General features: G+C 35.4%; 1 protein-coding gene across 1 annotated transcript in view; it reads left to right on the forward strand.

The window, feature by feature from the left end:
* BDP1 (BDP1 general transcription factor IIIB subunit) overlaps nucleotides 1–24,902 on the forward strand; it is an 87,049-nt gene that overhangs the window by 11,498 nt on the left and 50,649 nt on the right. The window contains 7 exon segments of the mRNA XM_020998485.2: nucleotides 1,566–1,675; nucleotides 2,763–2,822; nucleotides 4,870–5,001; nucleotides 6,371–6,504; nucleotides 16,017–16,111; nucleotides 18,898–18,952; nucleotides 23,800–23,943. Coding sequence (XP_020854144.2) covers nucleotides 1,566–1,675; nucleotides 2,763–2,822; nucleotides 4,870–5,001; nucleotides 6,371–6,504; nucleotides 16,017–16,111; nucleotides 18,898–18,952; nucleotides 23,800–23,943 — 730 coding nt within the window.

Genomic DNA, 24,902 nt, shown 5'->3' on the forward strand with positions numbered 1-24,902 from the left:
TATTTTTATAGTCCTGAGTAGTGATATTTATTATGTCCAAGGATATAAACAGGTTGCTCACTCTTACAGTAGGGGTACAGATAGGTACCAGACCTGTAATTTCATTGATAACAAGGAACTCCTGAATGAGGAGCCCCTCTACAGTACATGTTGGCACCTTCAGGTTAGAGGCTTGGAGAGTTGTTTAGAGCATTGAAAGGTTAACTGGCTTGTCCAGAATCAAACAGCCTGCAGTTGTCAGAGGTAGATTTCTTGGCTCTGAGATCAGCTTTCCATCCACTGCACAATTGCTGTCTTTTTGAATTGTCATTGTGCTTTCAGAAAAGATTGCATCAATTCGAAGTTTGACCAGCCTTTTAATAGTGTCTGTTTCTACATAGTCCTGAATTTTATTGCTTTTAATTATCTTTGCCAATTTAAATGTCATGTATTTCCAGATTTAATTTAACTTGAGAGGCAGCATGACATATTAAAAAGAGCATTCAATTTAAGTTATTGAGGACCTGGGTTCAAATCTCAGCCCTGCTGCTTCTTGCCTTGTTACCCTGGGCAAGCCACTGTCGCCTCTCTTCTCCCTCACCTGAAAAATGAGGGGGTTGAACTAGATGACCTCTAAGGTTACTTTCAAATCTCTAGAGATTTATGAGCTATGAATTTCTCTGATTATTAGTGAGCTTGAATAGTTTCACAGTTAGGTTTATGAGAAATATGTAAATTAAAAAATTTTCCAGTTCTTTGTTGTGGGTGCTTTGCTTATTCCTATACAGAAATTCTTTATTTTTTATTAATTAAATTAGTCTTTTGGCTTCTTTAATTTTTAATATTTGAATATTTTAAAAACCTTTATAGTTATGCAATTATATAACATCCTACCATCTTCTAAATTTTTTAATGGATTCTTAATATTTAGATTATTGATTCATTTTGAATTTATTACACATTATATGTAATGAATTGCAGCTCTTACCCCTGTTTCATTTTTTATTCATTTTCTTTTCTGTAAAATGAGGATGTTAATAATTGTAGTACTTCTCTCACAAGGCTATTGTGAAGGAAGTACTTTGTAAATTGCAATTTTGTTGAGTCATTTCAGTTGTGTTGACTCTTCATGACTCTACTTGGGATTTTCTTGGCAAAGATACTGAAGTGGTTTGCCATTTCCTTCTTCAGGTCATTTTGCAGATGAGGAAACTGAGGCAAAAAGTGTTAAGTGACTTGCTCAGGGTCACACGCAGTTAGTAAGTGTCTGAGGCCAGAGTTGAGCTCAGGAAGATGAGTCTTCCTGACTTCAGGCCTGGCACTCTATCCATTGTACCACCTAACTGCTCGATGCTGTATGAAAATGAGCTGCTCTTACTCTAACTTGATTAATTCTTAACTTCTTACAAGGTTTCATTTTTTTATATTCAGTATTGAAAATGTTTTCCTTAAGATAAAATATAAGATAAAAAAATTTCATTTGAGAAAGCAGTAGATAATGGGCTACTACTACGTTCCTTGTTTCAGCATCCCTTAGATTTATTTGTATGTATAAAATAATATTAAATAATTATGTGTATGTGTAGAAGCAATGGAAAAACAAATATGCTGGAAATGAAAGCCAAATGCCACCAGACCGTTCTAAAATGACTATGAGAGACTTGATATATTACCTGCCGGACAGCAATCCTATGAAGTAAGTCTGATTACGTGTTTTTGTTTTCATTGATTTGGTTTAATGATCTAAACATCATTTCTAGGAATTTATTTAAGGCTTCCCCAACTTAAGGACTCAAATTCCTTGGCATGTCTTTATAGCATATTTAAGTTTTTTCATTTAGATTGTTATGAAGGAAAAAAAAATTTCGGTAATTAACTTATGGGGGAGGCCTAATTGTAAAGGAACAGAATTATAGCAAATCTTAATCTCTTTGAGATTAAAAGTGTTTGGTTTTATTAACTATAGTGAGGTATACTGTAAAACCACTTTGACACCATTCTTGAGTAACCAAAAGCCTAGTTTCTTCTTAACTAAAGAAAGGGATTATAGGATCCCTTTACTATTCGATGACTCACTTTAATTATCTATAAAATGGTCATATTAATACATGGACCATGTGTATCACATAGTTGTGAGGAAAGCACTTCATAAATCATAAACTGGCACATAATGTGCACTATAACTTTATTTTTAAGTTTGAATCTGAAATGATGGATATATCATTAAAACTGGCCCTGGAATAATTAAATGCAGTGATACTTCAAAGAACAAATCCTCTGGGAACAAAGTTGTCCTGAATGATATGATCTCAGTTTGAAACTTCTTGAACCAGGGTACAGTTGAGAAGGAGACCATATTTTGGGGCATGAGAGAACCATGACTTTGGTGGTCAGGAAGGATCACTCTAAGACAAGAGCATATGCAGCCAGTACGAGACTGGCTTGCAGTGCATTAACAGAGTTTGGAGTACTTACTGAGAAGGCAAGAGAATCCCAGCTTGCCTTGCAAACAGGGAAAGAAATACTAGGAGGGCAAGTTACTGAAAGTCTCCTGGATCACACCTCTATGCTTCCTGCAGATTATTTTCTATGTAATAACAAAGTATCTGAAAAAGCATGTCACTTGGACTCATTCTCTTCATTGACAGAGGTATCACTCTTTTTCATTGACAGATTTGACAAGTAATTTAAAGTTGCTCTATTAAATGTCAAGTTTTTAAAGAAGACATTAGAAGTAATAATTGTGTATTCAAATTTGTGTTGTGTTATATATTGTTTAATAGATCTTCTTTGGAACAAGAAGCAAAAACTGAAAAATCTACACCACCAGTGCAAACCAAAGAGTAAGCTTCTGTTTCTAATTTTGAAAGCTTCTGTTATGTAGACTTTTAAAAAGAATTGTTTTAGTATTATTAAAGTCAAGTATAGTTGGTCGGATTCATTAATAGAATCATTAACAAATATGATACTTCACTTAAATTGATATGGGAAAATTATTTGTATGTTTTTGCATTTAAAATTTAACTCAAGCTAAAGCTTTTATTTTATGGTGTTTTGGGAATTAAAAGATGGAATATTGAGTGGTTAACAGCAGTTTTTTTGGTGCAGGTTCATAGAGTGCTTTTCAAGATTTATCTTGTATTGGCTTTTTAGCCCTTATCTCTCCATTGACTTTTGGTAGCTAATTACCAAACATTCATTCCAAAAGATAGAGCAGCAAGTTGTAGCATAAGGCTTACTGCTTCTGTTCATTCTTATGCTTCTGTGTTTCAAGGGTCTGTGATTTCATCAGTTTGAATACTCCTTCCACTTACATAAATCCCAGCCTTTCTGTAATTTGAAATAGAGCTTTTGAAAATTACTGTGGCCAAAAGCATTTAAAATCTGGGTGTGAGTCTGAACTTAGGTAGTTTGGTCCTCAGATGATGGAAGTAGTTTGTCATTGGGCCCATACTTTTCTAGCATGTTAGTGTCTGCTAAAGCTTATGGTCCATTGTCATAGACTTTAAAATTCTGTCATTGCTATAACATGATGAGGTCTTTAGGACTAATGGAGATCTTTTCATGTAAGCCAGGATAATTGTGGACTGAACCAGTGGGAGATCTTGCTTTTTTTTTCTTTCTTTTTTAAATTTTATTTTAAAATTTGAAATTACGTGTCAACAATCCCCAGCATTTCCCTATACAACAGAAGACAAAAAAGCATTGTATATGAAACTGTAAATCTCCATCTCATACTTTTTTTTTTGGCGTTTTCCACATATTACTTTCAAAACTGCCTCATTTGTGCTTTCTTCTGAACATTCTTCTGTTCTCTTCTGTGCACTGTTAAAAATGTTTCAGTGGCTTTTTTTTAATTGGCATCCTCATTGCTAATCGCTCCTTTCTCTTTAATCCCTCCTTCCATCTAAAAATATGAGAGGAAGAAAAAAAACCACTCTTAATAAATAAGCATAGTCAGGCAAAATAAATATACACAGTAACCATGTCCAAAAATGTATGTCTCTTTCTGCATTTTTAGAATATATTTCTGTCAGGAGATATGGTTCATCATGAATCATACTGGAATCATGTTGGTCATTGCATCAGTCAGTGTCTAAAGTCTTTCAAAGTTGTTTGTCTTAATATTATTATTATGGAAATTGTTTTCTGATTTTGCTCACTTCACTCTGTATCAGTTTATACACATCTCTGATTTCTTTGAATTGGCTATTTGCCATTTCTTATGGCATAGTAGCAATTCCATTAATTTATATAATGTAACTTTTTCAGCCATTCCCCATTTGGTGGACATCCCCTTGGTTTCCAGATCTTTTCCACTACAGAAAGAACTGCAGTAAATATTTTTGTACATATAGGTCTTCTTGTTCTTTGTTTGATCTCTTTGGGGATACTGTCTAGTAGTAGTGGTATTGCTAACTCCAAAGGTTAGTACACTTTAGTGACTTTTGGGGCTGTGTTACAAATTGGTTTCCAGAATGGCTGGACCACTTCATAGTTCTGCCAGTGGTGCATTATGTGTCTATTTTCCTGAAGCTCATTCAACAAACTGTAATTTCCTGATATCCTGATACTCTTAACATTCACCCCATCCCTATTTATAAAATCATCTTGTGTTAATTTCATAGTTACTAGGGTAATTCACAGTAGTACTTCTGTTAAGAGGGCACATAAAGAACAAATTGTCTTTCTGCACTGGGAAAACACTTGTTTAGCTAAGTTTAACCATAGTACAGTGTGAGGGTATCTTAGAAATACATTGCGCTTTTAATCTTTCTAGCAATGTCATCTAGAAGATGACATTAGTAATAATTTTTATAAGTTCATACTGATCAGAAAATACTATTTTCACAATTGAGTTAAACTATTTTTACTTTGGGGATATTTTAGTCAAGAAGAGAAAAATATTCCTGATGCTGAAGATGATGTTGAAGAAATGGAGGAAGAGAGCAACGATGGCCCTTTACTTGTTCCTCGTGTTAAAGTGGCAGAAGATGGCTCTATTATTCTGGATGAAGAAAGGTAAAGAAAGAGAAAAATTGGTGTACTTGGAACAGAGGAGAAATTCTGCTCTGTTAGTAAAATCATTCTGGGGCATTGTCGTTTAACCTTATTGTGTTCCAGCTTTTTCATCTGCGTAATGTTTAGTTTGTACAAATGCTATTGGTATCAATGAGGATATACTTACCTATCATTTTAATAATTTAACTGTTGTCTTTTGTACATGAAGATGACATTAATTGGCCACCTGTTTTTTTTTCCTTTAGTGTAGTGGTGTTTTATTTATGCTGAGCTGTTCCCATTCTGTTTGGCCTCGTCATTAGGAAGAGAGACTTGCATGATTAGTTACTTCAGTGTTGAAGTGTGGTTTATGGCTGTGGAATAGAATATTTCTGTGTTTACTCGCCTTGAGGGGAGCTAAACTCATACATACACTCGACCTCATTGCCGCTGTGTATCCAGTCAGTTGAGATGACTGACATTTTAAGAGATTCACTTTTAATAAACCTTACAGGTGAATGAGCATGCACATCTTATGATTTTGGAGGGAAATTTATTTCAATGACTTTAATTTTTTCTTGTTTACACTCTTAAGTTTAACAATAACTTACTGTAATTTTGTCTTGAAATTTACCTTTTTTTGTTTATGTTGATATGTTTGCCTTGCTATAGTAAAAAAAGAAAAACAGCAAATGAAATGAAAATGCAGTGTAAGATCATAATACTTTGATAATTATTCACAGTGATAAATGTTTGGCAATGCTGTTTTTTAAGAATTAGTAGTTGAATGGGGTGCCAATAAATTTTAAAATATCCTTGAAAGTACGAATTAATTGACTACAAGGGTCTTGTACTGCACTGTTGCTTTTTTAACTTCCATTGCTATGTGAACAGTGTTTCCTACATTGTAGGATCACATTATATGTGTGTGTGTGTGTGTATGTGTGTAAAGAATGCTATGTTAAATGATGATGGATTCTTACAATAGAATTCTTACAGTTCTTACAATTTTTTCTTTTGACTGAAGTATTTTACAAATTATTTTTGTAGTTAATAATATGAACTATTGCATCTCTTTTAGCCATGTAAATGTAATCACCACGTATTAAGTGCCTACTATGTACCAGATACTGTGGTAGACCCTAGATACACAAATACAATGTATGAAGCAATCTTTACTCTTATAGACTACTAACAAGTGACAACTTTGTCATGTTTTAGGGTATGCATAATAACTATCAAGAGAATAAATATAAAAAATAAAAATTGCAGTCAAATTTAAGGAAACACAAATAGTTTTATGCATGAATCTTTCATGGTAACTAAAAAATGTAACCTCATTTTTAGGTATTGTAGTCTTCATGTCTTTCAAAATGCTTGTTTCTTTCAGTTTAACTGTAGAAGTTTTAAGGACAAAAGGCCCTTGTGTTGTTGAAGAAAATGATCCCATTTTTGAAAGAGGTTCCACTACTACATATTCCAGCTTTAGGAAAAATTATTACTCTAAACCATGGTCAAATAAAGGTAATCATTGTTCCATTTCAGTTGACAGGGTCTTATATGAAAACATTTTCAATGTGATATCTAACAGTATAAGCTGTGATTATAAGAGTAATTAACAATGAGAGTAAAGGTAGGACTGCGGTAAATATCTAACTCTTTTGTGGAATTTTTTGATGATCATTTGGTAAAATTACTATTGTGTTTTACTTGTAGTTTTATTTTTGATGGGCTTGTTTAAATTCTTCATATAGGTATTCAACTCCATAATTAAAATTTATACTTGTGAGTTAGAAATAACCTGTTTTTCATTTCACTGTTCTTTATTATTGTAGAGTGGAATAGCTTAAAATAAGCTAATATGTTTGAGACACTAATGTACTCATTTTCCATTGATATACTGTTAGAATCCTAGAAAGTTACATAGCACGAATCTCTCAGACTAAAATTAATGCTGTTTTTAAAGGAAAATAGTCATGGTGGAAGAATGTTACTACAAATTAAGTTATCTCAGGATAGATATAAAATTAGGGGTTTTTTTTACCTTTTTTTTTGGTGAGGCAATTGGGGTTAAGTGACTTGCCTAAGGTCACACAGCTAGTAAGTGTCAAGTGTCTGAGGTCACATTTGAACTCAGGTCCTTAAAATTAGGATTTTATTTTTAGAGCAAAATAAAATTCTATTATATTTTTTAGGTATTTCCTGGTCTTTTTAAAATTAGCTGGGTTTCTACTAACAAAATATAGTTACTTCTTTAATTACTATTAACTACTTAATTCTTTTTTGCCTCTTGCTCATACTAACTTACTTTATTTTATTTATTCATTTAATTTCAGCTTTGTTTTATTTGCAAGCCAACATTGTCTCCTGCTTCCCCCATAGACCTCCATTTAGAGAGCAAGGAAAAGTTTATTATTTATTTTATCTTATTACTTTTAAACTTTATTACTTCTTAAATAAAATCTTTGAACTTAGTCTGTTGTTCCCCCATGAGAATACGTCTTTGATTTTATCATGAAAGTTTTGTGAAAAAGTAAGAATTTCAGCCAATTTTGTTGGAATATACATACATACATGCATGCATACATACATGTACATATATGTATATATGTGTGTATACACATATGGGGGGAGAGAGAGAGAGAGAGAGAGAGAGAGAGAGAGAGAGAGAGAGAGAGAGAGAGAGAGAGAGAGAACACAAAACCTTCTAGAACAGAGATGCTTAACCTGGAATCCATGTACTTATTTTGTTTTTCAAAAAAATTTGATAACTGTATTTCAGTATAATTTGGTTTCCTTTTGCTCTCCTTTGTATTATATTTTATGCATTTAAAAACATTCTGAGGTGGGGTCTGTAAGCTTTACCAGACTGTCAGGAGGAGTCTATGATACATAAAGATTAAGAACCCTTGCCCTCAAATAAACAATTTCATTGAAAAGTTCACTGGAACAACAATATTTCCATAGCCTGTTTTGTTTTATAACAGATTATACTGTATAATCTTTGATCTCTGCTCTCAGTGATGTGGATATGCCCTCACCAGTGTAGATTACAGCCCAATTGTGCCTTTCTTGTGTAATTTACAACCACATCCTCTCATGAATCTACTGGAATGGATCAACTTAACATAGTGAAAAAAGGACTTCCTCCCAGTTTTTTGTAAAAGACATTTAATGGTTATTAGTATAGCATGTGGTATGACCATATTAAACCCTCTCAGCAGATATTTATTGTATGCCTGCTGTGTGCTAGACATCGTATCAGGCTTTAAGAGGACAAATTAAAAAAAAAACCTGTTGATCCAGGTGGAGAGGGGAACAAGGAATAAGCATTTATATAATGCATACTGTGCCAGGCACTGTGCTAAGCACTTTTTACAAATATTATGTCATGAGATAATAGGGTTATAGACTTTGGAGTGGCAGAGACTTTACAGGACATTGAATCCAACCCTTTTAGTTTACAGATGAGAAAACTGAAGCCAATAATTCAGTGACTTGCCTAGGATTATATGGCTAGTAGGTGTCTTGAGGCAGGATTTGAACCCAAATCCTCCTGACTCCAAATTCAATGCTCTGTCCGCTTAGCAAGCACAGAAGAGTAGATTAAAAAAATATATATGAAGTATATTCAAAAGTGAAAAAAATTTTGGAAGGGAGAAGCCTTACATCTGGGTGATCAGAGAAGGCATTTAACCTGACCTTTGAAGGAAGAAACCTTAAAGAGACACAGCTGAGGAAGAAGCGCACCAGGCACAGTGCACCACACTTTGAATTGAAGGTCACATTTTCTGTTGAGCTCTGTTCTTCTCATCAGGAAGGTTTGGAAGTCCCCCATTTCATTGAATGCCCATCTCCTCCCCTGAAAGATTATGCTTAGTTTCGCTGGGTAGTTGATCCTTGGTTGTAATCAGACCTCCTTTGCCTTATGGAATATCGTGTTCTGCACCCTTAGATCTTTTTTCTTTTTCTTTTTTTTAAGGTAGTTGGGGTTAAGTGACTTGTCCAGGGTCACACAGCTAGTAAGTGTCAACTGTTTGGTCTGAGACCAGATTTGAACTCAGGTACTCCTGATTTCAGGGCCGGTGCTCTATCCACTGCGCCACCTAGCTGCCCACCCTCAGATCTTTTAATGGAGAAGCTGCAAGATCTTGCATAATCCTGACTGTGGTTCTATGGTGTTTAAGTTGCTTCTTCCTTGATGCTTGCAGTATTTTCTCTTCGATCTGGTAATTTTGGAATTTGGCTACAATATTCCTTGGCGTTTTCAATTTGGGATCTCTTTCAGGAGGTGATCAGTGGATTCTTTCAATGACTAATTTACCCTCTGGTTCTAGGACCTCAGGGCAGTTTTCTTTGATGATTTCCTGAAGGATATTGTCCAGGCTTTTTTTTTTTTTTCAATCATGGTTTTCAGGTAGACCAATAATTTTTAAATTGTCTCTCCTGGATCTATTTTTCAGGTCAGTTGTTTTACCAGTGAGGTATTTTATGTTTTCTTGTATTTTTTTCATTCTTTTGTTTCTGTTTGACTGATTCTTGCTCTCTCATAGAGTCATTAGCTTTCACTTGCCCCATTCTAATTTTTAAGAAGTTGTTTTCCTCTATTAGATTTTGTACTTCCTTTTCCATTTGTCCCATTTTACTTTTTAAGGAGTTCTCTTTAGTGAGTTTTTGTGTGTCCTTTTCGCTTTGGCCAATTCTACTTTTTTAAAAAAAGACTTGTTTTCTGCATTTAATTTTTGTCCTTCCTTTTCTAAGCTATTGACTCTCTTTTTACATACCTGTTGTTTCTTTTCCCAATTTTTCTTCAACCTCTCTTATTTGACTTTTAAAATCCTTCTTGAGCTCAAGACTTTTTGGGCTTGAGACCAGTTTGTATTCCCCTTTGAGGTGTTGCATGTGGGTATATTGGCTGTGTTGTTCTCTTCTGAATTTGTACCTTGATCTTCCCTTTCCCAAAAATAATAATCTATGATCATTTTCCATTTCTGCTTTTTGTTCATGGTATTTGCCTATTTCCTGACTTAAACAAAAAATGTTGAGTTCTCCTGTTGGAGAGCAGGAGGCAATTACCCAAGCTTCTTTTCCTGCTCACCAGGGCCTTGCACTTGAATATTTGGCTCCTGCTGGCCCAGGCCTTGCCCAGGGATGTTTTGATGCTGGTGGATGTCTGTCATCTCGGAGCTTTGCATTCTGGAGTTGTGCTTCCCAGAGTTGTGTTGAGGCACTGGGTGATTTTGCTGCTGGAGAACTTTGTTGCTCATGGTAGTTTTCTTAGCTGGTGTTTACTGAGTTCCTGTGCCTGTGTAGAAGCATTGGGGTGTCCTGGTGTTGGTGTTTGCCTGTTCCACCACCCTGGGGCTCAGGCTCTCCCCCTGGTATGCTGAAGTGGGGCTTGCCACTGGCTTGCTAGGATGCCTCCAGTCCTATACTGCTCCCCCTCCCCCAGAGCAAGAGGGGCCTTTCCCGTTAGTTTCCCAAGCTTCCTGGGGTACAAGACTGCTGTGCCCTGTCTTTTTGCTGTCTCAGGGTTTTTCCTGCGTCGATATTGTCTGAGCTTTCAGAGATCAGTGAGGGAGTGTGAGAGTGACTTACTTCTTACTACGCCATCTTGGCTCCCAGAAGTGGAAGTCCCATAGTACACACCTCAAGCAAAGATATTGATGAGGGAGATAGAGTGTTGTGTGTGGAGAAGAGTAATTAGGCCATTTTGAGTGGAGCACAGAGTGAGTAGGAATAGCATAGACTGGTGCTTTAGAAGTATCATTTTGGCATCTTATGTGGAGATTAGTTTTGAAAAAGGGTGAGGCTAGAGGCAGGGAGGCAAGTCAGGAGCTATTGGAGTAGGTCAGGATAGAAATGATGAACGACTGAATTTTAGAGTCATGATGGAAATGGAAATGTGGAAATAAAATTGACAAAATTTGGCAATTTGACTGTGGGAGATAAGGGAGAAATAAAGAGTTAAGAATAACTCTGAGATTGATAACTTGGAAAATTGGAAGAATAGGAAAGTTATGAAGAGAGGAGAATTTTGAGGGGAATATAATAGTTTCCACTTTGGACATATTGAATTGGAGATGCATATGGGTCACTGAGGTGGTAGTGTTGAAGAATCAATTGGTAATTTAGGACTAGGGCTCAGCAGGGAGAACAAGGGCAGGCTATATGAATAGTAGATGTCATCTTCATAAAGATGATAATTTGTCCCATCGGAGCTGATAACATCACAATGCAGAGGAAATAAAAGAGAGAAGACAAGAGGTCCCAGATTGAAGCCCTGCTTACATACATAGGGATGGGACATCAGTGATGATCTACCTAAGAAGATAGAGAAGGAATGGTTATGTCAAGGTCAGAATGGACTAGAAGAGGAGAATGTTACACAACCTATAAACCCGTTTGCTTTTCTGATCATACATGTCCTTGATACTTTTCAAAATAAATTTTTATTGATTTTTTTTTACATGACCAAAATTTTCATTAGTATCTCCACTCTCCCCCCCCACCGCCCATGTCCTGAAAGCCATAATATATAACAAAAAATATATGTGAAGACAAGAGGAGAAAAAAGTCAGCTTAACTGATCAGTACATTAAAAAAGTTGGAAAATATGTGCAATTTATTACACTTGTGGACCTCCCCTTGTGGACCTCCTACTCCTGTGTAGAGGTGGAATTAGGGGTGCCTTCTCATATCTCTTGTGAACCAGATTTATTGGTAATTTTGCAACATTAATTTTTTGGTGGTTCTCAACATTTATATTGTAATCTTTGTGTATTATTTTCTAGAGTCTGCTTACATCTCTTTGCATCAAATGTAGACCTTTCCATGCTTTTTTCTTTTTTCATCATATTTGTCATTTCTTACAGCACAGTAATATTCCATTATATTAATGCACCAAAGTTTATTTAGCTGTTTCTCAATCAATGAGCATCTACTTTATTTCCAATTCTTTGCTATCACAAAAAGTGCTGCTATAAATAATTTGGTGTATATGGAGACTTTCTTATCACTGGCCTCCTTGACATAAAAATCTGTTTGTGGAATCTCTGAGTCCAAGGGCATGAACATTTTATTCACTTTATTTGCATAATTCCTAATTGCTTTCCAAAATGATTACACTGATTCAAAGCTCCAACAATACAGTATCTTCCTATAGCCCCTCCAGCTTTGACTATTCTCATCTTTTATCATCTTTGCCAGTTTGTAGATTTTTTTGATTTGTATTTCCCTTATCAGTGATATTATGTGGTTGTTAATAGCTTGTAATTCTTTTTAGAACTGTTTTTTCAAATCTCTCTCTTTTTTTTTTTAGGCAATTGAGATTAAGTGACTTGCCCACGATCACACTGCTAGTAAGTATCAAGTGTTTGGTCTGAGGCCCGATTTGAACTCAGGTCCTCTTGATTTCAGGGCCAGTACGCTATCCACTGCATCAACTAGTTGCCCCTTTTTCAAATCTTTTGACCACTTTTTTTATTGGGGAATAGGTTTTGGGTTTCCATAGATATCTGTTAGTAGTTTACATACTATGGATATCAAATCCTTGTCAGAGAAATTGTCTACAAAGATTTTTCCCTTCCCTTATCATAAGTTCATTAATTTTGAGCATGTAGAAGCTTTTTAGTTTCATGTAAAGATTTCTTTTACCTTTTGTAATTTCCTGTATCCCTTGTTTGGTTAAGAATTTATCTCTTGTCAGAGATATATGATTTGCTTTTCTTCTAATTGTTCTCATCTTTTACATTAAAGTCATGTATTGGGGCAACTAGGTGGCACAATGGATAGAGTGCCAGGTATAGAGTCAGGAAGACTCTTCTTCCTGAATTCAAATCCAGCCTCAGACTCTTATTAGCTGTGTGACCCTTAGCAAGTCATTTAACCATTTGCCTCAGTTTCCTCATTTGTAAAATGAGCTAGAGAAGGAAATGGCAAACCACTCCATTGTCTTTGCCAAGAAAATTTCAAATGGGTCATGAAGAGTTGGACATGACTGAAAGGACTGGTCAACAACAACCAAATCCATTCAGAATGTATTGTGAAACATAGTGTAAGGTGTTGGTCCTAGAAGTGTTTCTGCCAGACTTCTTCTGTTTTCTCACATATTTATCATGTGTAGAATTCGTAAGTGCTATTGTTTCTGATTCTCCCTTGCCTACTCTATTTAGTCTTTTATTTATTTTGGTAGGTTGGTCCTTACATATTTCATACATTTTGCCACTTGGATTTTGTTATCATCATGTAGAAATACTGTTTATTTTGGAGCCTACAACTTTGCTGAAGCTATTCATTGTCTCAATTAATATTTTTACTGATTCCCTAAGATTTCTAAGTAAACCATCAGATGATCAGCAAATAGGATAGTTTTATTTCTTCTTTGCCTATCTTTACTTCTTTAATTTCTTTCTCTGCTCTTTCTTCTCATGTTGCTTTTGTTAGCATTTCCAGAACTATCAAATAATAGGAGAGTGGATATCCTTATTTCACCCTTGTATTTATTGGGAAGGGTTCTAATGTATCTCCATTGCATGTTATGCTTGTTTTTGGTTTTTAGATACTTTTTATGATATTGTTCTTGATATACTTTTTACTTGATTTGTTCTGTCTGAGTAATCACTAGTTAATGTGCTGCAGCCTACTCATATTTACCATGTATCTCCATGGCCCTTCGGGTCACTATAATATTGATTTTTTTTTCTATGTAGTTGTATTTTTTAATTTACATCCACCACTGGGAGAATATTGGTGTTAAAAAGGTGGATTTTTGTGGTAGGAACAATTTAGGATTGTTGAAAGTGTGGTGCAGTTTCATCATTGTAATCCGGATATGATTTAGTTCTGGTCCTAGATCATTATTCATCTGCAGTGACTCTGTGTGTGTGTGTGTGTGTGTGTGTGTGTGTTTTATACACATACTGATGAATTAATAACTTCTTATACTACCCAGCCAACTCTGTATTATAGTTCAGGCAGTGCACTTCACTTTGTGTCAATTCATAGAAATCTTTATAGTCATTATTTCTTACAGTGCAGTACTGTTCCATTTGATTTACATACCACAGTTTGGTGGTCATTTCCCCCTTGCCCCATAATAGGCATTTGCTTCATTTCCAGTTCTTTACTGTGACAAAAAGTACTACTATAAATATTTTGGTTGAAGATGGGGTTTTTCAAGCGTTTGGGCAATATGCCTATTTTTGGATATCTGGGTCAAAGCACATATTCTCTTAGCATAATTCCAAATTGCTGCCCAGAATTGTTGGCCCACTTAATAGGATTTGGAGATTTATTGTTGTGATTTTTGAAATTGTGGTATTTTTCCCTATAATTGGCTCTTCATATCTTTTGACCACATTTTAATTGGAAAAATGACTTTTACTTTGATAAATTTGTGTTAATGTCTTATAAATTTTGTATGTTAGATGTTTATCACACTATGCATACTTTTGTTTCCAAGAAACTTCTGGATGAACTTCTTTTTGTTGTACAAAAAGCTTTTTATTTGTGTGTATGTGTGTATGATCATTTCAGCAAATTTATCTCTTATAATTTTTCAAAGAGATGAATAGTTTATTAATAATTTATCTGTTTTCCTTGTAAAGCATATCAGTATCCTTTGTCCTTAATTTTTAAGAAATATTTCTATCACTGATCTATTTGTAATTGTGAGATTTTTGCTGTATCTAGGTCACAAAACACTGAGTAGATTATTATTCAGCCAAATTTTTTTGGGGAACAAATGTTAAACTACTGTATGTACCTGGTTCTAGCTTAGTAATCAGTCAACAAGCATTTATTAAGTGCCTGCTGTATGCCAGGCACTGTGCTAAGTACTGATGATACAAAGAAAGGTTAAAGACAGTCCATGCATAGTCTAGTGGAGATGCTTACAGTCTTACTATTTTCAACGTGTTTCACTCATCTCTTTTTAAAAATCCCATAAAACCTAGTTTTGGTAATTATGTCCTTATGGTATAATTTGAAATTTGGGAATGATTCTCCTTCCCATTTGGGTAAGATTTGCCCAGATCTTGTTTTTATTCCTTTCTCTCCATTAATACTACAGCTACTCCAGTTCAGGCTCTACCTGTTTAGTATCACTGGTACCTATCTCTTCCCTCTCCAATTTAATTTCCACATAGCCTCTAAAATATTCCTAAAGCACAAGTGTGACCACATCACAGCTTTGCTTAGGAAGCTCCAGTGTCTCTCAATTTCCTTTAGGATAAGATAAATTTTGTCATTTTAAATTCTTTATAGTCTGACACTAGCCAGAGTTTCAAGATTGACTTCTCGTTACTCCCTACCATGTCCTGTATATTTCTGCCAGTTTGTCTTAATTCTTTTTTCCTGTCCAAGACATTTCATCCCTTATCTTTGTGCTTTTACACAGGCTTTATCTACTGCCTGGAATGCTCTCCTTTCTACCTTCACCTTTTAGCATCCCTGGCTTTATTTAAGATTTAGGTCATATAACATGACCTACAAGAATCCTCCTGTAGGTCAGGAACAGTTTTTTTGTTTTGTTTTGTTTTTTGTTTTAAATCCTTATATCCTGACACCTAGCACAGTGCCTTGCATTTACTAAGTCCTTGTTGGATTTTATTGTCTTTAATTTTTATTATATTGTCTTTGCTTAACTAAGGAATTGTTTAGTTCTTTATTTCTGCAAAAATTATCTTGTAATTGACTTTATATTAAGTTCTTTATGTTTCTTGAGTGCGTAGTATCTTTGAGTTGTATTTAAACTAATTCCACTGTAGTAACATGTTGGAAATCTTTTTCATTTCTATATAATCAGATTTTATGAATGTTCTCTAAAATGATATATACCTATATGTGATTTTTATTTTGTGTCAGCTACTTTGGTGATCACTGATACTGCAGACTCGAGGCAGAAAGCATTAAACAAAACATTATCTAAATTTATGTAAATATACTAATATTGTGTACATATTTATTATCTACAACTTCTTTACTTTCAGATATTGAAGTTAATTTGAAATTTTTCTGAAACTTTATTTTAACAGAAACAGACATGTTCTTTTTAGCCATCAGCATGGTAGGAACAGACTTTTCCATGATTGGCCAACTCTTTCCTCACAGAGCAAGAATAGAAATTAAGGTAAAAATAAGTGTAAGCTGTGGGGGTTAATCAGGAAAGGGGCGAGGAAGTACTTAGCATGTCTTCCTATTAACTTTGTTTTTTGTTTTTTGTTGTTGTTGTTTCATTTCATTACTTTCTTTTACATTTGCTCTTTGTTAGATGAAAAGTATGTTTCTCAACCTTTAAAATATGTGTTATATAAACAGGTTTAGTTGACCATAAAGCTATATAAAAAACATTATCACATAATAATATAACAGCTGGCATTGAGATGGCACTTTAATTTTGTCTTGTTTGATTGTCACAACAGCCTTGTGAGCTATCTATTACAGTTACTCTTTCTACTTTTTTACATATAAGACAATTTGAGCTCAGAGAGGTTAAATGACTTGTCCATAGCAACAATATGAGAAAGTGACAAGTGGTATTCAAAGCCAAGTTTCCTCATTCCATGTCCCCTTCAGTTTTCATTACTCCTCACTGTCTCTCACCATGAATTTTATGTTTATGTTTTGCAGTAGATGAATAATTGAGACTACTTAAACCATTTCTACCAAAATTCTGGGGCTTGGTCCCCATTCCAGCTGTCTTTACTGTTATCTATTACCTTAAGTCATTGAGGCCAATCATAGCATCACTTCCAGTTCTGGAGTAGAGAGCTAGTGCCCTTGTATCTGTTGTCACTACTGTTTCTCTAAAGCCAGCATACGATGGCATTGACATAATAGTTATAGTAATTTTTTTGAAGATTCTACCTCTTTGTGTTCAACGTTTGAATTCACCTGTATAAAAGGAAGGGTCTTTGAAGGTTGTCACTTGTTTGTGATATACCTGCTTTTACAGTAATTGTTGGGAAGGACTGATTAGATTGAATTCTATCCTAAGCCCTCCTATGGTACGAGCTAGGCATTTTTGTGTGGGTCTTCTTTAATTTATTTACTAAACTATTTCTGAGTTTCCTATTTTTTAACAGTTATTCTCCTATTTATCTTACTTAGTATTCTTCATTGACTCTTTCTCATTTTCTTCTCATCTTGCCACTTGTCAAGTCCTGTTAACTGTGTGTCCATAATAACTTTCTAAACCTTTGCTTTCTTTCTCTTCCCGTTGTCACCATCCTAGTTCAGGCCTTTATTGTTGACCTATTGCCAATACTTCCTTTTGGGGGGGGGGGTGGGGAGCAGCTGGAGTTAAGTGACTTACTCAGGGTCACATAGTTAGTAAGAGTCTGAGGCCAGACTTTAACTCAGGTCCTCCTGACTCCAGGGCCGGTGCTCTATCTGCTGTGCCACTTACCTGATCCCCAGTACTTCCTAATTGATATTGCTGCCTTAAGATCTCAACTCTTTAGGTTCATCTTTCGGTTTTCTCAAGCAAAGCTTTGCTCATACTGTGTTCTAATTGAAAATCTTAAGTGTTAGTTTGTTGCCTGTCAAATAAAATCTGAACTGTTTCACAGGTAAACAAACACACAGGTAACACCATTTGTTGGGCAGGAGATTACAAGAGGCCCCTAACACTAATAGGTGTTCTAGCACAGGTTCACTTTTGATCTGATCAGACAGGAAGACAGCTTCAGAGAGGTTAAATTAGCTTACTTTAGTCTAGTCTTCTCAAATGGGTTGTTGATAATGGGAACACCAACTCTTATAGCATTCCATAATCACGCTTCTTTCAGGGGCGGGCGAGAATAGGAATAAAACTCCTCATCTATTAAGCCTCAGTGGGGACTGGTTGAAGCAAACACAGAGTTCTCCCCAACTCTTGATGAGGGCTGATCAAGGCAGATACATGCATTCCTCTATTCTTTACCCAAATCCCAAAATGGGTTCTCCTTAAGCTTTGATGGGGGCCAATCAAGGCAAGCACAAATGCACATCCCCTGTGTGCATTCCTATTCCCCACTTACTGACCAGTGCCCTCTTGCTTTGTAGGACAACGGACAAAGAAGGCATTTTGCCAATGTTAAGTTCAAGGTTAGCTTTACCAATATCGACATTCAGCTCAAGCCTAGTAAATATCACTTATGTCATGCCTATATCTCACTGCAACTGTGTAGTAGAGGTTGTTTTCAACCATAATTCATGGGAAATATTATCTAAGATCCTGGAACTATTATCTAAAAAGGAATAACAAAGCCCTCCTTACACACACTAAAACCCACCTTTATTTATTTTTTATTTTTTTGCTGAGGCGATTGGGTGACTTGCCCAGGGTCACACAGTTAGTAAGTGTCTGAGGCTGGATTTGAATTCAGGTCCTCCTGACTTCAAGGCCAGAACTCTATTCACTGCTCCACCTAGCTGCCCCTAAAAACCACCTTTCTTAAATGAACTCTGCTTTTATATTCAAAGTCTTCTACATTCTGGCCCCTACCTATATTCTTATATATTTTTTCCAATTACTCTTCAGTGCTTCTGATAAACTGAACCACTTGTCATTCCTTAAACATTCACCGCATTTTCCTGCTTCTGCATCACTGTCCATGTTTTTACCTTGAGCTTGTGTTTCCCTTTTCCCCTCTATCTCAACCCATCACAATCTTGCACATTTTTCAAACCCTATCTTAATTCTTACTTTTCTGATAAGGCTTCCTTCTCCTTGATCTTCCTCTTTTCCTTTAGATAGGATCTTTCTTTCCTTGACCCTCCCTGGCATTTTATATCTCTTAGTCTCCTAGATCTAGAACTGTAAGGTACCTTAAAGGTCGTCAAGTCCAAACACCCCCTCCTCACCATCATTTTAACATTCCTTCTAGTGAAGGAAAATTACAGATGAAATTTTATTTTATTTTATTTTTACAGAATAAATTTAAACGTGAGGAAAAAGCAAATGGGTGGAGAATTGACAAAGCATTTCGTAAGTATTCTGATTTCTAAAAAAAAATTCATGTTATTCGGAGAGCCCTTTTATAAGCCTTATTTTTATTCACTTTATTTTAGAGTAGACTTTTTTGATATTGTCATGCTTGGGAGATGTGGGCACTATTGGAATATAGCTGTCTAGGAGGATCTGAGCCCAAAACTTATGGTGAACAAAAAAGTATCTGGCATGTGTTCCAGGCCTAGACAGAAAAGAAATCACTTCAAATTAAGGCTGGTTGGAGTAGACAAATACCTCGACTCTGTGGAAACGTGATTCAGATCTAAGGAGGTCTATGAACATATATGGTGGAGTAGGCATGTACCATATGTTGGCTGAATCCAGAGTCTAAGAGGTCGAGATCAGTAAACACAACACTAATTGTAAGGCATACTAAGGCTATTTGATTTCTTCCCTCTTTTATACTGCCTGATACATATAAGTATCTGAGTACACAAGTGTTAATCATTGGCATAAAAAGGTTAGTGGAGTGGAGGTTATCCCCCCTTTGATTGAGGAATGAATGGTGATACTAAGATGACCAGGTCCTAATATCAGGTTTGTTTTTTTCTCGTATATGTGAATGTTAACTGTTTCTCTTACATGCTGTTTGATATTTAAGGTTCATATCTGATTTGAGTGTTTATCTAGAATTTTTTTTCTCTTTGAAAGTGTGTCATACAGGAAAACTGCAAAGATGTTAAATATTTAAAGTTTTTAATTTTACTCTAACCTATAAGTTTTTATAGTGTTCTTTATATCAAAGCAAATCGTATTCATCAGGAATATATAAAATCAATATTAAATGATTATTAAAATAATGGTATACAAATTCATTTAAATTTAGAGTTTTGCTGTATATTCTTATAAGTCAGACCAGTAATGCATAAAGCAGTGGGTCATTATTATAGAGTGAAGTTTAAAGCCTAATGTGAGACACTTGGGACAGGTACAGCAATGGAACTATACAAGTAGGAAGATCTGGAACCTCGGATCACAACGATTTTCAGGCCATGGTAGGGGATGGAAGTGGGCAGGTCTTTTGGAAAGCTTGTCCATGGACTTGGAACACGCAGGTTCACTAGCTGTCCATTACTCTTCTTAGTTGATGTCTCTAATGGCCCTGTGTCCTCCACATCAGGGCAGCTGTATAAGGGAACAAACATATATATTAGAGGAAGGGAGCAGATTTTTCACTCAGGCATACTTGATTGGTTTCCCATCTCTAATGTAACAGGCAAAGGAATGCCTGGGCTTGGCCCATAATACCCTTATTGTACAAGCATGAGACATCAGTGTTTCGAGTAGAGAGTATGGAAATTTCCAGAAAAGGACAAGGTTTGAGGTATTAACTAGACAGGTAGAATGAAGGCAAGTTTTTAGAGCAGAGGCAACCTTAGGGGTCTCAGAGAGACCTGAGAAGCCTTTTGTATTATCAGAAATACTGATTAATGCTATTAGAAAAAAGTTTTGCAAAGAAAAATCTTAAGGTGTTTTGAATTTATGCTTAATTTTAAAAAAAATTAATGTACATTGAGATAGATGAATAGGATACTTCTCCCTCCCTTCTCCCTCCAACCAGGTTCTTTGGAAATTTATTCTAGAATGTTGTCTAGGAGGAGACCTAAACAGCATGGCCTAACCTAGCCCTACGTTATTCGCATTTGAAAGCAGTGTTGCTAAAAATCTTTGGGCTGTGGAGCAGTTCAGCAGGACCAGAGACCACTTGTCATGACCACTAGCTTCAAGTTGTGGAACATGTCTGCTAAACCATTAAGGAAATTACTGTCAGTATGGTCGTTGACTTAGTAACAGTGGACTTTGAAAAATGATAGCAATACTACAGGATTAAAAATGAATAAATGAAATATTCTGGTTTCCCCAAGGAAGACCAGAAAGTGGATTTTTCACCCTAAAGACCTGTGTGCTTTATTTCTATACCTGAAAAATTTTAGAATTGCTTTATTAAAGGAATACTTTGTGAGCTTTTGAAAAGGAAAACCGATCAGCCAGTCCTCATTTTAATTTTCTAAACTAGTTGAGAAGGGAAATGCTATAAATATAGTATACCTGAATCTAGACAGCATTTGATAATGTTTCATGATGTCTTTGTGGAAAAGGTAGAGAGATAGGGGTTCATTGATAGTGCCTTTGGTATGGAACATGTTAAATGACCAGATCTGGAGAATTGTGTTTATGGATTTAGGTCAGGAGTAAAGTTAGCCTCAGCAGAGTGCTCCAGGGATCAGTCCTTGATGGCAGTTCTCAAAATTTTTATCATTGACTTTAACAACATCTGTGCTATCTATGCTTATGTAATTTGAGATCCCACAAATCTTGAAAGAATAGCATATTAGTTAGATAAGGGAAAGTATGTTGGATGAAGGAGCCCAGATCTCAAAAAGATCTTTAGGACAGATGGAACAACTCTAATTAGTTAAAATTTAATAGAGATAAATGTAAAGCCCTATCCTTATTGGAGTATAAAATTAGCTGTATAATTCAGGTTTTGGAAAGGAGGCAGCAAGTTGTGTGATTTGGAATTTTAGTGGACTACAAATTGAGTTTGTTCAGTAACACAACAGAGCAGCCAAAAAACTGAACACAATACCTTAGGCTATCTTAGTCAAAGCATATGTAGAAGATCATGTTCAGTTCTGAGTGCCCTGTTCTAGTGGTGGGACATTTATAAGTCAGCATGTCTATGGGAGGATAACTAGGAGGATAAAAGGGCTGGAGACCAAGTCATATCAGTTGAAGGAACTGGAGATGTTAAGCCTAGCAGACAGCAAAGACAACGTTGTAGTTATATTCAACTGAAAAAGGTTGTCTTGTAGGGATTGGCCTTGGTCTTGGAAAACACAGATATGAGAAATGAATGAAAGTTGTGTTGGTTTTTTTTTTTGGTGAGGCAATTGGAGTTAAGTGACTTGCCCAGGGTCACATAGCTAGTAAAAGTCAAATGTCTGGTCTGAGACTGGATTTGAACTTGGGTCCTCCTGACTCCACGGCCAGTGCTCTATCCACTGTGCCACCTAGCTGCTCCATGAATGAAAGCTTTTGAGAGACGAAATTTTGGCTCAGCGCTCAGAAATATCTCATTGTGGATTAAAGATACCCCAAAGTATAATAGGCTATTTCAGTAAGTAGTAAATTTCTTATTACTGGAGATCTTCAGGCAGTGGCTAGATTCCCCTGTCAGGAATCTTATAGAGAGAAATTCTGTCCAGATTGGTCTGGATGATATCAGGTCTGTTCCAACTCGGAGGTTTTGTGAAGTTTGCCACAGTTGAAAAAAAATATGAATTTTGTACAGTGGGAAATGATGCATAAGTATGAAGAATTAAGAGGAGCATAGAAAGATTGATATGGACTGATGCAAAATGAAATAAGGAGAACCAAAAGAATGATAGGAAGCAGTCATTACAAAATGTAAGTGAAAACTTCAGTAAAAGGAAGTCAACCAGTGAACAATAACACAGATAACAAATATATCTTTTCCCTTATGTCAGAAAGGTGGAAGACAAATATGACAGAATACTGTATGTATTGTCAGACCAAGTTTCCTTATCAATTATTTTTCTTTATCATAAAGGAGGTTTCTGTCACGGGATAGTGTTGAAATGACTGTGATGTGAAGAGAAAAGCCATTGATAAGATATATTTTTAAGTTAATTTTTTTCTATAGATTCAAATCTATAATAGAAAATCAGCATTTGTAAACCTGCACATTTTCCTGTGACATTTATGTTGCATCTAGTCCAGTTTTCTTATTTTACAGATAAGAAACTGAAACCCAGAGAAGTTGACATAAGGATATAGTAAATAGCAAAGTTGGAATTCAAATTCAGGTCATCTGATTGAATCTAGTTTGAAACAGAGTGTGTCAGGAACTTTTGGAATAGACTCATAAGATTATAGATTTTAGGGATATTACAGGCTTAGTCCTAAGACTCACCTAGGATGTCCAGTATTCAAGACTTGATAAGGATGTAGGGTGGTAGTTGATTTCTTGAGGCACCAAGTTTTTTCTTATGTCCAATTTACTTTTCTAAGGCTAGCCTCTAACCAGACTACCCACAGTATTTAAATGTATAAAGCATCAAGACTGAAACAGAATTTGGATCAGGATATTTTGTTGTCCTTTCCAGGTCTACCTATAAATCCTTGGAATTCTACCTATGATTCTTTTAATGCCACTGCTTTAGATGTGTTCTTTGATGGTTTGCTGTTCCATTCATTTGTCTACTGTTCCCAGTGCTGCTGAAAGAGATATGATACTACTACTACTACTACTACTACTACTACTACTACTACTACTACTACTACTACTACTGCCACCACCACTACCACTACCACTACAGCTACTACTACTGTTACTACTACTGGTAGTAATTTTACTAGTAGTAGTAATAAACACTAATAAGTAACATATATATACTTTGTGCTAGGCACTGTGCTTTACAAATAGTATCTCATTTGATCTTCACAACAACATTGGGACGTAGGGTCTGTTGTTATTAGCATTTTACAGATGAGGAAATTGAGGCAAACAGCTTAAGTGACTTGCTCAGGGTCACATAGTATCTGAAGCTGAATTTGAACTCAGGTCTTCGTAACTTCTAGCACTCTAACCACTCTGCCAACTAGCTGATTTTTGTCTCATCAGGTTGTATTTCCTGTATATTATATCAGAGGGTGATAGTAGCAAGAGGACAGGAGTAGAGCTGGGTAGGGTTTTTTGGCATGCCCTCAGGTCATTAGATAATGTATTTATCCTAACTTCTAGGATATTTTGGAAATCATGACCAGAAACATTGTTTTTTACATTTTATTTTGGACAGAAGAGAAACGCCCCTTTGATTTCGATTTCTTTGCTCGTTTGCTTGAGAAGGTCCTTGCAGAAGAGGAGAAAAGAAAACAGAAAACTGTTAAAAATCAAAACACAAAAGAGAAGAAGTCTTCTAGACCTCGAAAAAAGCAAAATGGTATTTATTATAAATGAGAGTATGAAATGATATTGATTTGGTTGTGTTTTTATTCATAATAATTCTTGAGGTTTTATAGGTGGTTCTGTAGGTTGGAAACATCAGGATCAGAGCATTCAATGAAAGGGTGATTGATTTTTCTTCAGCTTCATCGTTATTTATGACTAGTAGTCTGTATAGGAGCTGCTTCCTAAATAGTTTTTGGAATACTGTATCAATGTTACATATATACATATATATAATATATATGTATATTGTGTGTGTGTGTGTATATATATATATAGTTGCATTCTGAAAAACATTGAGTATGATGGGTAGTATATCTATGCTATCTATGTAGGCCTTTTTGTTAACACCATATCATAATACTTCAGTACTGATTTCCAGTGTAAAAGCAATCTTTAATTATTTTGTATTTGACTCTTTATATTTTTTTTTAGCAGAAATCTAATTTTCTTTATTTTGGGAGATCTGTTTTATGACATTAATGCATTTGAGTACTACTGGCATCTGAAAGGCAATTTTAGTTTCTGTTGGAAAATTACTTCTACATAAACTTCTTGGTTTATAAGCATAAATATATATATTTTCTTAACTGCATCCTTTAAATCCTCCTTACATAGCATATGCTGCTAAATTAGGGGATCTTAGAGCTAGACGTTATTTAACCATTTTACACCTGAGGAATTTGAGGCTGATGAACTCAGGTGACTTCACCAAGGTCAAACCAGCTAGTCAGTGATGGAGTTAGGGTGAGATCCAAAGTTTTCTCAGGTGCTTCTTCCACTTTGTTGTCTCTATCTTTGTGGAAATAGTATTGAGAACATCATACTTCATTCACAGTATATAATTCTTAGCCATTTTTCATTTGCCACGTATGCCGGATGGGAAAGAAGTAATATCAATTCTGCATTATTAAATTCTAAAATAATTCTATTAATTCTGGTTTACTAAGTTGC

Source organism: Phascolarctos cinereus, unplaced genomic scaffold, assembly GCF_003287225.1.
Source record: "Phascolarctos cinereus isolate Bilbo 61053 unplaced genomic scaffold, phaCin_HiC Scaffold_4;HRSCAF=312, whole genome shotgun sequence".
NCBI lineage: Eukaryota > Metazoa > Chordata > Mammalia > Diprotodontia > Phascolarctidae > Phascolarctos > Phascolarctos cinereus.